Source organism: Zootoca vivipara, chromosome 1, assembly GCF_965207765.1.
Source record: "Zootoca vivipara chromosome 1, rZooViv2.hap1.1, whole genome shotgun sequence".
NCBI lineage: Eukaryota > Metazoa > Chordata > Lepidosauria > Squamata > Lacertidae > Zootoca > Zootoca vivipara.
In genome coordinates, this window is record NC_142582.1 from 106,485,990 (window position 1) to 106,502,377 (window position 16,388).

The 16,388-nt window shown below is 43.4% G+C and overlaps 1 protein-coding gene across 1 annotated transcript in view; it reads right to left on the reverse strand.

The window, feature by feature from the left end:
• The window catches only part of VIPAS39 (VPS33B interacting protein, apical-basolateral polarity regulator, spe-39 homolog), a 20,909-nt gene continuing 4,521 nt past the window's right edge, over window positions 1–16,388 (reverse strand). The window contains exons 3-20 of the mRNA XM_035107997.3: window positions 15,919–16,015; window positions 15,088–15,231; window positions 14,492–14,530; window positions 13,939–14,003; window positions 12,815–12,871; window positions 11,495–11,587; window positions 10,444–10,477; window positions 9,473–9,575; window positions 9,061–9,088; window positions 8,595–8,668; window positions 7,849–7,924; window positions 6,696–6,830; window positions 5,892–5,933; window positions 5,467–5,556; window positions 4,826–4,912; window positions 4,283–4,372; window positions 3,051–3,155; window positions 1–764 (exon numbers count right to left, since the gene is read on the reverse strand). Of these exons, the coding sequence (XP_034963888.1) occupies window positions 744–764; window positions 3,051–3,155; window positions 4,283–4,372; window positions 4,826–4,912; window positions 5,467–5,556; window positions 5,892–5,933; window positions 6,696–6,830; window positions 7,849–7,924; window positions 8,595–8,668; window positions 9,061–9,088; window positions 9,473–9,575; window positions 10,444–10,477; window positions 11,495–11,587; window positions 12,815–12,871; window positions 13,939–14,003; window positions 14,492–14,530; window positions 15,088–15,231; window positions 15,919–16,015 (1,380 nt within the window). The 3' untranslated portion in view covers window positions 1–743. The remainder of the gene's footprint in view (window positions 765–3,050; window positions 3,156–4,282; window positions 4,373–4,825; window positions 4,913–5,466; window positions 5,557–5,891; window positions 5,934–6,695; window positions 6,831–7,848; window positions 7,925–8,594; window positions 8,669–9,060; window positions 9,089–9,472; window positions 9,576–10,443; window positions 10,478–11,494; window positions 11,588–12,814; window positions 12,872–13,938; window positions 14,004–14,491; window positions 14,531–15,087; window positions 15,232–15,918; window positions 16,016–16,388) is intronic.

Below are 16,388 nucleotides of genomic sequence, written 5' to 3' on the forward strand. Positions count from 1 at the left end.
GAGGGACACAAAGCTTTATTTACAGGAATGGAAAAAATGAAGGAGAAAGAGGGCAGAAGAGAAAGGGATCCAGGCCTGTGGTACATTTTATGGCATAAGTACCAAAGAACAAGTAGTCTTATTAGCCCTTGCTGAGGGAAAATGCAACCATTGTCCAAGAAGCATATTGGCCAGTCTCCAACTAGAATTGATTTTATGTTCTCCTTGGCCTAAAGGCCGTGGTTATTATACAATGATCTGGGGAGAAGAACACGGGTGGGGTTAGATCGCCTTGACGAATCTTTATACAGCCCTTCCTCAGTTAAATAAAAATCCCAATTATATTGAGTTTCAATCCTATCAAAGCAGCCACTGTCCCGCACTTTAGACCTGGATAAAGTGAAAGGACTGGAAACCATTCCTATAAATAACAATTTCACAGGGAGCCATCCTTCCTGAACTCAGATGAACAGTTAGTCTGCAAGAAGTGTTTAGGTGCCAGCTTCTTGATCATATTTACTTTTCTCATTTTTACAATCATGTTCTATTCATCATATGGTAAAGTTGAAAAAGAGTGCTGGATTTCAGCTTTTTAGCTTTGGGTTCTGTTGGCTGAACATCTCCTTTGGGTTCTGTCCCAGGATCCAAAAGCAGAGCCAGCTACAATCTGGGCAGTGGATTAAAACCAATGCAGAGCTATGTTTGGCAGTTTGCCTTCATTGTTCCAGTAAAATCAGGCTTCTTCCATGATGAGTGAGCAGCTCTCAATTCTTCCAACGGATTTGCTGAAAGAGAAACAGAATGAGATACGGCTAGCCGCCCAGAGTGGCTGGGGGAACCCGGCCAGATGGGCGGGGTATAAATAATAAATTATTATTATTATTATTATTATTATTATAGTTTCAAATATCATCACACCGCCCGGCTGTCCGGACAACAGCCAGTGAACCTACACCTGTCAAAACAGATGGGGAGAGAGGACTCCATACTCAGTTCATGAGAAAATAATGGGAGTAAAATTATATATTTTAATCTTTTAACCAAAATAGAGATATTAGACTTTACTTTCAGTGAAGCTAAGTGACAATCCGGTAGAAACAGAAGAGCCAAATGAAAGCCAGCAATCTTGGGTTAATGCTTGAAATGGATTAATAAAAAACTCACGTTAGAAGCCCTGTTTCACACAAGCGTATAGGACATATAGGAAAGCAAACAACCAGCAATTAACTTGAACAAATCATCTCCTTTAAGTAGAAGGTAAGTTTTACTGCCATCTATCATTAAAGGGGATTAAGACTTTAAGCTTCCGATTTAGAAGAAGGATTTTGTACATAGAAATCATGTCCTGAATTTTCTTGGTTTCTAGCCTTATACTGTTACAAGTCACTACTACACTGTAAATTGGAAATGAAATTTAATCTGAAAGGTAGAACTGGATTTCTGGACGCAGCAGGGGAAAAGATGCAAGCTAACAGTTGACTCTCAAAAGCAACTGCTCGGCATGATAAAATAACACAGATACTTGGCTTTTGTTTTGTTTTGCCCCCAATATAAAAGTCATACCACTATCTCACAAAAGTCCCCCTTTGAAAAAAAAAAAGTTGGCATGTGGTCTGAGTTTGATGATGTCCACTACTCATGAGAAAATGAAAGGATAAAGCTGTGACAAGAGCCAACAGTAGGATCACTAAACAGTTATCAACTGCTCTTCCCAACATCACTTCTGCTTGCCCTTATTGCTCAACCTCACTTTCTGCAACTAAATCAAAGCTGGAACCTGGAGAAAAATGGAATGAGAGCAAACGGGGGGGGGGGGGGGGCACTGCTGAGGGTGCCCCCTAGTGGTGGCTTTCATTTTTGCATGATTGCAAAAATGGAAAGATGGAGTTACTGTATAGTAATAATAATAATAATAATAATTTATTTATACCCCGCCCATCTGGCTGGGTTTCCCCAGCCACTCTGGGCGGCTTCCAACAGAAAAATAAAATAAAATAATTGATTAAACATTAAAAGCCTTCATATGTCCTCTAAAAGTCTGGTAGTTATTTTTCTTCTTGACATCTGGTGGGAGGGCGTTCCACAGGGCGGATGCCACTACCGAGAAGGCCCTCTACCTGGTTCCCTGTAACTTGGCTTCTCGCAGCAAGGGAACCGCCAGAAGGCCCTCGGCACTGGACCTCAGTGTCCGGGCATAGCGATGGAGGTGGAGACGCTCCTTCAGGTATATTGGACCGAGGCCGTTTAGGCCTTTAAAGGTCAGCACCAACACTTTGAATTGTGCTCGGAAACGTACTGGGAGCCAATGCAGGTCTTTCAAGACCGGTGTTATGTGGTCTCGGCGGCTGCTCCCAGTCACCAGTCTAGCTACCGCATTCTGGATTAATTGTAGTTTCCGGGTGACCTTCTAAGGTAGCCCCACATAGAGCACATTGCAGTAGTCCAAGCGAGAGATAACTAGAGCATGCACCACTCTGGCGAGACAGTCAGCGGGCAGATAGGGTCTCAGCCTGCGTACCAGATGGAGCTGATAAACAGCTGCCCTGGACACAGAATTAACCTGTGCCTCCATGGACAGCTGTGAGTCCAAAATGACTCCCAGGCTGCGCACCTGGTCCTTCAGGGGCACAGTTACCCCATTCAGGACCAGGGAGTGCCCCCAACTTGCCCACCTCCTGTCCCCCACAAACAGTACTTCTGTCTTGTCAGGATTCAACCTCAATCTGTTAGCCGCCATCCAACCTCCAACCGCCTCCAGACACTCACACAGGACCTTCACTGCCTTCACTGGTTCTGATTTGAAAGAGAGGTAGAGTTGGGTATCATCCGCATACTGATGAACACCCAGCCCAAACCCCCTGATGATCTCTCCCAGCGGCTGCATATAGATGTTAAAAAGCATGGGGGAGAGGACAGAACCCTGAGGCACCCTACAAGTGAGCTGCCCCTCTAAAAAAAGCTCAACAACCTTGACCTGCCCCCCTCCCCGGCGGATTCTTGCACCCTGGCACCACTGCATATGCTAAAGACAGCCCTGGAGCAAACTGTGTGAATGAGTTGTTCTTTCTTACCGGGTTGCTGAGGATGCTATCAATCTTCTCCTCTGCTGGAGAACCCCGATCAACTTTACATCTATACGCCATCAACTGGAGACGATCCTTCAAGTCTTTGTAGGTCTAGTTAAACGGCAAAAGCAAAAAGCCAGCTAAGGTACACGGCAGTCCTCTATCTCACAGTGGTCGGGAAAGCAATCAGCTGATCCTCCTCAGAGCATAGTTTGCCTTCTCAGTGCCTGCACTCTGGAACTCCCTCCCAGGAGACACTGACTTTGTCCCATCATTAATGGCATTCCACCATCAAATGAAGGCATTCCTTTAAGAAGTACAACTTTTGAGACTTAGGCATCTTAAGCATTGCTAGAAAATAGTTTTTAACTCTGCTGGAAACTCCTACTAATAGAATTGTGGAACCAAATGGTGTAAATGTCATCTTGAATTAATTGGTATGAGTTGCTACATATCACATATGCTTATGTGCTTGCTTTACAGCCTTAGCTTTTGGCATAATTGGGAGAGGGGAGGCTGTTACCCAGGCCCATTGGCTGGCTGCCAGCTATTCTCTTATCCGAGAGATGGATGAGAGTTGGGAACGGGCCTCTAAGGCAGGGGTGAGTTATCTGGACTATTGCTGCCAGCTTATGTAGCTTGCTTTTTGTATAAGTAACACTTAACATATTAAACCCTCATGGATAAAGCCATGGCGCTTGCTACTTCAGCATCTGTTCTGAGGTGCAGCAGCAAGGAAGCCAGCATTGTATTGTTGTATGTGAGTCTTTTGATGTATCTCTCTATAATAAAGCACTAGGACAAATCTCTCAGGTGTTCTGGGCATCTTTCTTTGGAATCCCTGCAACTGGGTCCCTAGGGGTATCAGTAAATCTTTCATGCTGGTCTGTATCTGGATCCTTGGGACAGAGCACTGCCCCAGTGGAGAACCAGTGCTTTCACTTCAACCTTTTTGGAAAAGAAGCAGTTCTTATCCTCTGGGGAAGAAATGTAGCTCAGGGGTAGAGCAGCTGCCTTGTATAAAACAGTTTCAACCCCTGGCATCTCCAGGTAGGGCTGGGAATGTCCTCTGTCTGAAACCCTGGAGAGCTGCTGCCAGTCAGTTTAGACAGCACTGAGATAGATGGACTAATAGTTTCACTCTCTATAAAGGCAGCGTCCTCTGTCCAAGGACAGACTTCCCAGAACAGTTAGGAACAAGAGCCACCTCCTCCCCACCACACACAGCAAGGACTCACATCTATAACAACGTCATGGCACTTGTATTTCACTGCAAGGTTCAATTTGGTCTCAACATCTTCTATCAGGCGCACGTACTCCTGTAAGACCTGCATAAGAAAGACAGGAAGCATCAACAGAGCAGAGCTACCCAAAACTTCTCTTCTCCATCTCCCAAGTTTATCTGTAAACCACATTTCTCTGCACCTGCCTTCCTCCATCAAAAGGAGTTGCTTTTGCTTAAATTTATTCTTGTTTATATTTCTGGATATAAATATATATATATAATGCAAAAGGCACACGGTCAAGCCAGCAACCCCATGCTCCATATGTCAAACAAAAAGAAATTAACTCAAAGATAGATTTGAGCGAGAAAACCATCATGGAGTAGGAAAACCAAGCACAGCCAGAGGGGCTTGTCCCTTCCAACATCTTATGCACAAAAAAAATGAAGATGAATATACTTGTGGCAGACATGAAGAAATTGCAGGGTAGAGTTAGAAGACTCTTAACTACAGAGGCAGGATACTGGTATGCTGAAACAGTGCAAGTCACTCACTCACTTGTACTGGGGCATTGTTCCGCTGCAAGATCTCCACTACCCGATGAAAACCAATAGGAGCTTTCTTTTTAGTGTAGCCTAACCAGTTCTGAAATCACAATACAAAAATCACATTAACATTGGATCTTGTGATAAAAGCAACCCAGAGATTCCAGGATGGGAAATGCAGCAAACAACGTCTTAACAGCAAGCAAAGGATGTTCAAGACAGCTCCTCCTCTGTCTGCATGCCCCTCCTTATACACTCAAATGCAAAAGCATCCTTCCTTTGGCTGAGGATGCTGCTCTTTTCCAATGGAGGTTGACTGCAGAATTTATGAACAGACTCCCACATCCACCACTGTATTCAGTGGGTTATTTCAATCCTCAGTCTGTGCCGGATCCTCAAAGGGAAAGAGTGAAAGAGGCCTGAAACAAGCATCCACTGATGGATGAGATGATCTCTAGTGTATTACAGGAGGGCAGGTATCTTAAAGCAGAGGTGGCAAATATATTGGCAGATCCCAGGTGATTTGTATAGTCCAACAACATCTGGGAGGGTCGCATCCTTGCTTTTGTGTCAAGCAGAATGACTCATTGATACTCATGAGCCAATGAAGGCCCAATATTTGGCCCAAGCTTTGAGGAAACCACCCTGACTCACCTTGGTGGTGAACAAAGCATCCACATCATGCCAAGCCCGGAGCTTGGCACGAGCAGCCAGGGCTGTCAGCACATACTGTTTGTCTGGGATCTAGAAGGCAGAAACTTTGAAATGTTAGAACAGGGATTGATAGCAGGTTGGGTTGCAAGCTCCTGGTTGGGACCAATCAATTCCTAAGGTACAACTCAGCAACCTGATGGAGTGCAGCAATATCTGGAAGGCACAATGCCAAACTGAAGTGCTAAAGGCCAGTGCAATAAACTTTGCTATACTGAGCTGCTGCGGCTAGACTCGGTCATCTGTTGTAGGACTTAATTCCTTCATCCCAAAGCACACCTTTGCCTTATTTCCACTGTGCACATTTCTAACAGCGTTGCCCTCTCCTAGAATGTACAGATATTATACTCAGCAGACAGCTCCCTTACCTTGAAGGTTTTCTTCAAGTTTGCTGGACTACTGAATGTTCCCTGGAAAGAAGAGACATGGCAAGTTTAACAAAGGAGAGGGGATAGTGCTGACCCATCCTAGTTGGTACCTCAACTATTCTGTAATATTCTATTCTATAAATAGCAGGCAATTTATAGAAAACTGGTGATATTCTGATCACCTCTTTCTCACAACCAAGTCTGGGTCTTGCACTCTAAACTCCCTAAAACCTAGTCTCCTTTAGCTCTGCCATAACAAATTGAGAACTGTCTTAAAGTCTATAATGCCAGAAAATTTATTTTCGCATTTTCACATCTAATCCATCTATCCATCTGTTCATCTTTACACACATTTGCAAACAGAAAAAATAACTGTACACTGTACCTTTCCTTTCAGTAAATTATTGTTTTTAAAGCCCAATTCTCACTTAACTTGTTAGCTAACCTCTAGCTAGCCACTCTTTTTATTTTATTTTTATGATGTTCCAAACCTTTAACAACCACTGCATTACTAATGGTGCATTACTTTCTTCCAGTTATAGCTAATATTTATTATAATGTGAACTGGTTGAACCAAGTACGTAAGACAGGAAGGAGTCTCCCATACAGTATCCCTATACCCAGTCCAGCTATTCACTCTCTCGGAAATCCTGCAATATTTGAACAGCATATTGCCAATTTGGAGGCAACAGGCTACTTTGGTTGGCCAGGCCATGTGAGTCAAATCTTGCTCCCCGTTTTCTTCGGCATGGCATGAGGCTTCAGGAACTAATACAGAGGACCCGCCATTTTTGTAACCCTAACCTCAGTCTCCGTGTAGTGATAGAAGCAGGAGTAGAAAAGCGTGGTGACCAGTGGCATGTTTAGGATGGAGGCCTTTCGAGGGTACTTCCGAAATATCTCTGTCTGCCCAGCTGACTCTAAATGCTTGTCATTTGCCTGAGAGAGAAAAAAACACGCTGCATGAAAAACAAGGATAATTACAAGGTAATATAATAGGGCCATGGATGACCAGTTTTAAATCTCAGCTCAAATCATGAGGCATACTGAGGCAGAAATCCTACAAGCATTTACTCAGAAATAAGGCCCACTACAGGTAGTGGGGCTCACTCCCAGGTAAGTGGACACTGGGCTGCACTCTTAGTCCAGCCACTGTCTTTCAGCTCAAGCTACCTCACAGGGTTGTTGTGAAGGAGGGAAAAGGGAAACTTCTTGCATGTCATCCTGAGCACCTTGGAGGAAACGTGGAATGCAAGTAGTAATATTTGTTAAAATTTGTATCCCGCTTTTCCACCAAATGGTGCTTAAGGCAGCTAACGAGAAGATACAAATTAAAACACAAAAATGCAGTGGTAAAGACAGGTAAAACACGACAATAAAATAGATAAACATAGTTAAAACAATTTCATCGAACTGACAACAGCCATACCAGTCACCATTTGCCCAAAGCTTGTCTAAAAATCCTTGCCAGTGGAAGGTTATCAGAAACAGAGCCACTATATGATTTTATCCACTGCATGCTTTTTGTAATCTTTATGTATGCCACTTAGAAACTTTGGTGATTAAGTGGTATAAAAATAGCTGCAATAAAATAAAAATAATTAAAAAGACGGGCTTCCCGTGGCATATTACTTATTCTTAATAACAGTAGGAGTTTCAGGTTGTTTCTTTTAAGCAAGACTAGTAATCTTTACAGCCAAGTCTTATAAACTGGTGCAGGGCTGTAAGTTATCACCATGACCTGAAGGCTAAACAGTCTCTCAGCATCTATCATGATGGCTATGGCAAGGAAGCCATCCTACATCCTAGATGTGACTTGCTTGATTAAGCCAAGCCCCTAGTAATTTCCCCCCCTTTTCAATCCAAGTAGGAAGCTTTGGTATTACAACAAACAGATCAGAGTCAGGAGGGAGAATTCCCAGTCACATGTGCCCAAAGGCGGAGCAAGAGACCTTACCTCGATGATGATCTGCCTCTCCAGAAGCGTATAATGGTCTTGAACATGAGCAGCATCTTCCAATGAAAATGGTAACCTAAATTAGAGAAGAGTTTCTCTTCAGTTTTGGATTTCTCCCTTTATATATAGAAGGTTTGCTGATTTTGTCCATCCTTAGTTCCAACTGGGTGGTTGTGCATGACAATGTTGAAGAGTATATTATGAACTACGTTGGTGGTTATTTTTGGAGCTCCCTTCCCACCCTAAAAATGAGCTGCTTTCCATTTTTTGGCCTACTGGGAAATGCCAGGGATTGGCCCTAAAATCTTCAACAGGGTTGGGGGATCTCTGGCACTCCCAATGTTGCTGGACAACAGCTCCCATCATCCTTGACCACTGGTCCTATTGACTGGGGCTGGTGGAAGTTAAAGAGTCCAACAACAACTGGAAGCCGCAGATTCCACAATCCTACTTTAGTCTGTCCTGGACCTACCACTGTTCAGCTTCACTGGATGATCCTGGGTTCTAGTACTAGGAGAGAGGGAGAAAAATGCCTCTCTATTCATTTCTTCACATCTAACATAATGTTAGGGACTGCTGTCATGTCCCCTCACAATTTTTCTAAATTTTAAAGGTCTTCTTCATTGCTCTTCCCCTTCCTGGTTTGTGGGAACTGTAAGGCCATTCTGCTTACTGGCAATCACCTCACCTCTAGGGCTCAAACTCATTTCATCCTGTAAAAACTAATGTCTGCATAACCTACTTACCCAACGCAACCTTTCAGAAACTCCTTTCGTTTCTCCACGTCCTGGATCATCAGGTGCTCACGGTACTGTGTCAACTGGAGAAGGCAGGAACAGACACACACAGCAGGCTCAAGAAGGGTTGACTTAAACTAGTGGGATGTGCAGAGTAAATATATACTGAATGGATGCAGGGGTGGCCCGTCCCGTTTCGCCAACTGAGGTGCAATGGGGAGGTGTTGCCGCCTCCCTGCAGCTGAAGCCTCGCTTACTGGGGTTATGTGGCTGTGGCTTCTGGCAAGATCCCACCAGAAGCCATTCTGCAACCCTGGCAGCAGCAGGAATGCTTGTGGGGGTGCCACCCCATGGAATTCTGCTACCTGAGGCAGCTGCTTCAGTCTGCTGGGGTCGGGCCTGAGTGGATGTCTCAGGACATCCTTGTTTCCTACAAATAAGAAGTGAGCCAGGGCATGATGGATAGGCTACTCACTGCAACCTCCTCTGTCCTGTCCAGGAACCTGCAGAGGTAAAACAAGCATCAGTCCTGCGAAGCACTAAGGATGGACAAATCTCTCCATTTCAGTTTCTCATTCTTCCCTTCTTAAAATTCAGTTCCCCAGATTTTCACATTAGTTTGTGATTTTTTTTGAGCCCTCATGAAAATTCATCAGCATTTGACTGTGAATTTCTGCTAATAGACAAATTTTCTATATTTGCCCAAAATACGCCCAATATACACATTCTCACAAAACAGCTGCTCTGAATATAATGCATCATTGTATCTTATTTTCACTTATATAAGAGTTTCTATGTACACTTGACTCTAGCATATGCATTTTTATACATTTTACTTGACAGGAAAACTGCCCTGCAAAACAATAATTGCTCCAGTGGGATCTTACCTCAGCAGGTCCAGGAGGAGTTTTTGGTCCCCCGTTTCCTTGAGAAAGTGCATTAAATGACGCAGGGCCACCTGCCGCAGCTCCAGCTCTCTGAACAGGATTTCTGGATGAACAGAGAAGAAGTGCTTGACTGGCCTGGTCAGGAGTGAATCATTCTCATTCACATCAGGTACTACCGTAGCAGGAAGATGGCACAGCACTTTTTTTTATCTTAATAGATTTCATTTCCAATAATGGCTAATGGTCTGGGATGCACACAATTGTCATCATATGGTTTGTCAGCACAGGTGAAAGCCTAAATTGTGGCCATCTTGGATTAGTTAAGTTATTGATTTTGGGCACTGAATCCAAACGTCAGTGCTAATCAGTCACCTGAGGCAGCCTTTTGTCAACTCAGTGGCTGACTTGAATCCCAAATGTCTGTGTCAAGGCACCATTTCCATAGTGAATAAATTGCATTTTCCCACCATCCCAAAGGAAGTGCAGCTCCCTTCTCCACCCGCCACTCCCTCCCAATATGTGAGCTGCAATAATGCTGTCTAGAACAGGTTTCCTCAACCTTGGCCCTCCAGATGTTTTGAGACTACAATTCCCATCATCCTTGACCACTGGTCCTGCTAGCTAGGGATCATGGGAGTTGTAGGTCAAAAACATCTGGAGGGCCGAGGTTGAGGAAGCCTGGTTTAGAATGTGATGCACAAATGGTACTCATCAGATCTCTGTTGCTGAGTGACAACAATCCTCATCCCCCAATCTCTCCATGCTTAGCAAAGTGCAGCTATAGTCAACCTCTGCAGCAAGGCTGTTCCCCTCCCACTCCAAGCAAAGCTTCTAGTTGTTGGCACTAAAATTATGAACACAAATGCTGTGATAAGAAGGCAAAAAAAGCAGTAATCTTAATGGTCTGGAAAGGCAGCCAATCTGCCCTGGCCCCCTGCCACTGGGCCTAGCCACTTTTCAGGCATGCATACCTTTCTTCAAGGTTCTCTTCAGAAATATTAGGATCTGAAAGAAAATGGACAACAAGGTGCTTATTTTCTGCCACAATCCTGAGGCATAACTGGAAATGGTTGCTTAGGAAGCAGATGGAACAGCTGGAAGTCTCTCTGGTGCTAGCTGTACTTTATACTAATCTGCTTTATATTTAAGTAGTAGGGTAGTTACCTTTGGGGAAATGGAGCACGAGATAGGGGGCAAAGAAAGAAACAACTTCACAAAGACTGACAAACTTACGAATAAAAAAAGGTTTCTAGGCATCTAACAAAGATTTGGCACTTTTAGGAAATGCTACAATATCTCAGGTAGGTTTTTGTGGACGATAGTTAGATGAAGTGAGATTTACTAAAATTCACATTTTATTACAGTCACAGTGCAGTTCATATAATAATCAAATTGTAGAGTAGGAAGGGACCCAGGGGGGTCACCCACTCCTGCAATGCAGGAATTCAAATAGTTAGATTCACAAAAAATGTTTTGATTTGTGGTATCTGCCCAGAACTGGAGAGAAACTGATTTCATATAGATGGTAAAGCCAGTGGCCTACAAAACCCAGGAGAATCAACTAGCCAGGCAGAAAGTCTCAAAGGTGTCAGGGCAATAATCTTTCCCATCTCATTAACCTAACTGGGAGGTCACTTATGGTGGAACCTTGTATATGAAAAAGCACACTTGTATTTTTCTGCTGCGATAGAAACCTAAACATTTACATGGCATCTGGACCTTGGGAAATTTCAGGGAAAATATTCAAAGAGCTTCATAAGGTTCATTTATATCTCATATCCTTGGAGGCAAGGGAAGTTGAGGAAATGCCTTGTCTCCTAAAATGCAACCTAATATTTCCAATGATCAATGAAACCAGTATCTGAAACTCAATTCCAGTTAATTAGAACCAATATATGAAAACTTATTGTAAAACCCCCCACATTCAAATGCAAATGGCCACAGAACCAGAAGTTAATGGGTTCATACTAGGCTGTAGCCATGTATCCCCCATCCTGTTCTGCCCTACGTCACAGCACTTACGGCTGTAATGACATTCCCATCATGCACGGCAACAGCTTCATCCAGTAGCTGCAGCTTGTCTTGTAACGAGTGAAACCTCTCCAGTGAGCAGATCTAGAACGGAATGACAAAAATGGAAGGATTAGAGAGGAACCTGGATTATCTGAGTGGAGATCTGCTTACAGGCAGCAACACAGGTGGCTCATCATAAAACTCCTCAGAAGCGGAGCTGCACTTGGTTAATAATTTGTATGTGTCATTTGTTCTCCATGCAGTTCAGGAGCCAAGACACATCAATGGAAGCCTTTGTTGCCAGAGTGGTAGTCTTGGAACAATTAAAATTATTCTGAGCCACCAAGACAAACAGCTTATCATGTGCTTCTATGTCTATGAATTTGCAATGTGAGCAGTCACACACTGGGATGTAGTTGTTATTGGGGATTTGCACAACAGGAATCCTCTTTCAGAAAAAGCATTTTGGTCATTCTAGCCCAACTGCAGGCCTTAGATCACTCCGCAGTCTTTGTTAGGAACCCACTGTCTAAATCAGGGGTTGTCAATCTGGTCCCTTCTGCCCACTAGCAGGCGTTTCAGGATTCTAGGTGGGCGGTAGGGGGTTCTACGACACAAGATGAATCCTCCTTCCATCAAGCGCTGGTGGGCGGTAAGGAAATTTAACCATCAAGAAAGATGCATTAGTGGGCGGTAGTTATAAAAAGTCTAAATCTACAGTGCTGATAATGAGCTGGAGGTTGCCTTTATAGCCCCATGCGGACTTTCCTTTCTTATACTCCTATTTTCTGATCCTGACCTCTAAGACTAAAATGGAACAAAGAATTCACTTTCTAAAGGTTACAGAAAGGTTTCCTAAACACAGATGTTGTGTGGCATATCAGCTCATCGCCAGTTCTAAAGCAGCCAGGAGCGACTTGTGTATTACCTCTATATTCACCAAAAATATCTTATTTCCCCTTTGATCTACCAACAGAAAGCATCAAGAGCCCAGCACCAGATCTATGGATGCTTTCTCAGGATACCTGCTCCAAAGCTGTCAGTGAAATAACATATTATCTCTTGCCATTTGGGACATGCTTCAATTGCGGAGCAGAGTCTGCTGCCTCTGCTATAATCCCCCCGGCATTCCTAACATTTGCAGGACCTCAACTCCTCCTTTTCAGACAGGGAAATTACAGGGCTGTTCTTTACAGAGAACTCTGAAAAGCCGCCAACAGCCGCATCTCCAGTGTTGACATGCATGAGCAGAAGAAACAATATGCATGGGAGGCACCACCCAAAAATTCAAAGGCTGGCCCTTTCAGAAGCAGGGAAGAATAGTCTCACCTTGCCTCTCTGCAGCCGTCTTACTGTGTCTTTAGGGCTCCAGTCACTGCTGTAATCCTGAAATGTAAGAAAAGCAAACCATGATGCCTTTAACACTCAAAACATTTTGAGAGGCACAGATTCGGACAAACTCCTTCGTCTTATAGGTATGATTGAGATACCCCAACAGTGGGGTGCAAAAAGCAACATTGCTTGCATCCCATCAAATGACTCATAGGAGTCATTTGCAACTAGTATTGGATGCAAAAGCACCCAAGACAGGTCTGGAACACAGCACAATAAAATCAGCCACAGCCTGTGAGGACAGTTTTGTGGGAGGGATGACATATTTAAGATGTTCTGCAAGTAAAGGACTGCAAGCCTGGGGGGGGGGAGGGTGCATATGGTCTGCCATGCATTAGGATTGGCTTAAAACTGAATGTGTATTGTGCCAGGCTATGCTGCTGGTCACTGACGGTGAAAGAAAGTCAAAGAGCTGCATGGTCCCTGGGTATGGTCTGAAGGCCCCATGAGGCTACCACCTTGCAGAAGCTAAGTAGGTTTGGGTCTGATCAGTGCAGAAACTGCCTGGAAACCACGTGTAAGCCATCCTGGGTTCCAGGCTGGGTGAAAGACAGGATATAAATGTAAAAAAATAAAATAAAGGTTTGATGCCCACTATATGTTAGCCGTCCCTGATGTCAACATGTTCAGTGAGATTTGCTATCCATTATTTAAATGGACAAAATTAATACATTGTTATAATGGCAGTTTCCAGAAAAGGGACAATGCAGGAGCATGATTCCCCACTTTCCTTTTCCGCCCACTAGAAAGGATTTCCTTGCTTATTAAAGGTAGAGAGCTTCTAAGACAGCAATTCTGTGAACAAGTACCTGGGGGCAAGTCCCACTTGAACAGAGTGGAACACGCACAGGATTGTGCTGTAACCCTCCTGACATCATCCAAATATGTTCATTGAGGCTTACACTCAAATAAGCATGCACAGCATCACAGCCCTAGTCTCTGCATGTTTTGGAGTGAGCATCCAGAGGACAGCCCTTGGAGAAGAAGAGGAGTGTTTGCAACTTCAAACCCTTTCACCCCATAATGTTGTCCTTAATCCAGGATTCCAAAAATACACCTACCTTGTAGTCTGCTTTTGGTCTGCGCAGTTCTGGGGCGTAACTTTTAGATCCTGTGTCTGTAAGAGCTGAAGAGAGAATGACAGCATTTTTTTAAAAAAAAAAAAAAACCCAGAATTTAGAGCCCTCCTTTCCATGTCATTTTGGTCCACCAAGTAGCTAAAAAAACAGCACCAGTTACAACCCGAAGTTGTAAAAACATCAGAAAGAAAATCCTGGATGACTAAACTGCAACAAACACAACTTATCACCTTCTTTCTAAAAGCCAAAAAGGAGCAAGGAGTGCCAGCTTCAAGGTAAAGTTATATAATGATCTCTGAGGCTACTCTCTGTTAGCTACCTTCCCATATATTCTGTTTGGGAAGTAGGGCTCTGAATAGGGATGGAAGTACTGTGGTGGGAAGGGAAAGACAGAAAGAAGCAGGCTGCAGTACTCAAGGAGAGATGGTCAGAATTTTAGCCAGGGAAATGGAGAAAGTGGAGCCAATTTCCACTGTGTTGTGCAAGGAGAAGCCGACCACTCAAGCAATCTGGGGACAAAGATCTAGATTCTTACCATCTGAAAGTGACTGAAAGCTCCCATGTTTGTTTCTTCCTGAAAAGAAAAGAGCAAGTAAGAAAGGCTAAGGCACTGAAAACCCATTTCACATCTAGGAATACTGTGTCCAGTTCTGGGAGTCACAATTTAAGAAGGATATTGACAAGCTGAATCATATGCAGAGGAGGGTGACCAAGATTATTAAGGGTCTGGAAACCAAGCCATAGGAGGAATGGTTGAGTTGGGTATGTTTAGCCTGGGATATGATAGCCATCTTCAAATATCGAAGGGCTGTCACATGGAAGATGGAGCAAGCTTGTTTTCTCCTGCTTTGGAGGGTAGGACCTGAACCAATGGATTCAAGTCACAAGAAAGGAGATTCCAACTAAATATCAGGAAGAACTTTCTGATGGTAAGAGCTGTTCAACAGTGGAATGAACTCCCTTGGCAGCTAGTGATCTCTCCTTCCTTGGACACTTTTAAGCAGATAGGTGGCCATCTGTCAGGGATGCTTTACCTGAGATTCCTGCATTGCAGGGGGTTGGACTAGAAAACTCGCAAGGTACTTTCCAATTCTACAATTCTGTGATTCTAAGTCCCAATAAAGGTCCTACCTTTGAAAAAGCTACTCAGTGAGTAAGAAGATGCTTGTTTGGGAAATGCTCCATACGAAAAAGAGCCTCTTTGCCCACCCAAGTCTTTCCCCTCAGCAGTATTGTTGCTGCTGGAGGCGGTCTCCTTGATTGACCAGGAAATGCCTATGGAGAGAGAGCGAGAGAGCACAATCTGAGCAAATTCTCTAGCAAGCACAAGATGAGGCCTTTAAAATTCTAGAGCAGAGAAGGGTTATTGATTCTGGAATACACGATTTTGGGCCTAGCTCTGATGTTTTGCTTTTCTAAAGCAAACTACCCTTGATATTTAAAAACTCTCTTTGTTGGAAAACATATGGAAAACAGAGGAAAATCAGGAATATTCAAAGCACAGACTACCTTCATGGGAAATTCTTTGATAGGGAGGCTCATAGGAATGATGCACTCAGGATTTGGAGTAAGCAGTGAAGAATGAGTGGAGGGAACAAGCCAAGTTTTCACAAAACACACCATTGTTTGGATTCCCCCCTAATGTACCATCAACCTATTTGTTCGTGAAAGAAGCAGTCATTTTACTCCCTGCATTTGTTTGTCCTTGTTTCCACACTTTCCACTTATCAGAAACAGGGGTAGGGGGAATTCAAGCACACAATTAAATAGGCAATATAAACAATTATGGTATTGCATGAAACCATTACCTTTCCTGCTCAACGTTAAGCACACTAAATCTCAGTAGGCCATATTTCCTAGTAGGTGTAGCTCTAATGAGATGTTACTTGACAGAGGGCAGCAATAATCAAATACAGAATCAAAGAATGGGTGATAGATGCAAAAACATTCTGCTCCACTTACTGCCCACAGGCTCCCCACTCCAGCTGAACTTCTCAAGATCATCGTCATCATCTACAATATCTCGGAGACTGTTCACTGTTCGTTTCGACTCCTTCAGCTTTGAACAAAACCAAAGTGAAAATGAAGGCAAGCCCTATTTTACCCAGATAGACTGTACACTTTCATTCTAAAGAACCGGTATCCCAAGAACAGATGTATTTTATGTTTGTACACAAGCTGAATTTATTTATCCATCAAAATTTATATACCACTTACTCAACAAAAGACCTCTAAATAGTTTTTAGAATCTAAAATATTCATTTCAAAATATAGGAAAAAAAGTGTTATAGATACATGCCACCCACAAAACATCAAACAAATCCTTATGTACCAGGTGCAAATTGTGAAAGAATGTTATAAGTCAAGTTCACACCTCATTTAAAATGAGGCATATTTGCCTTGCAGCACTATTACATTGTTTTATTGGGTAC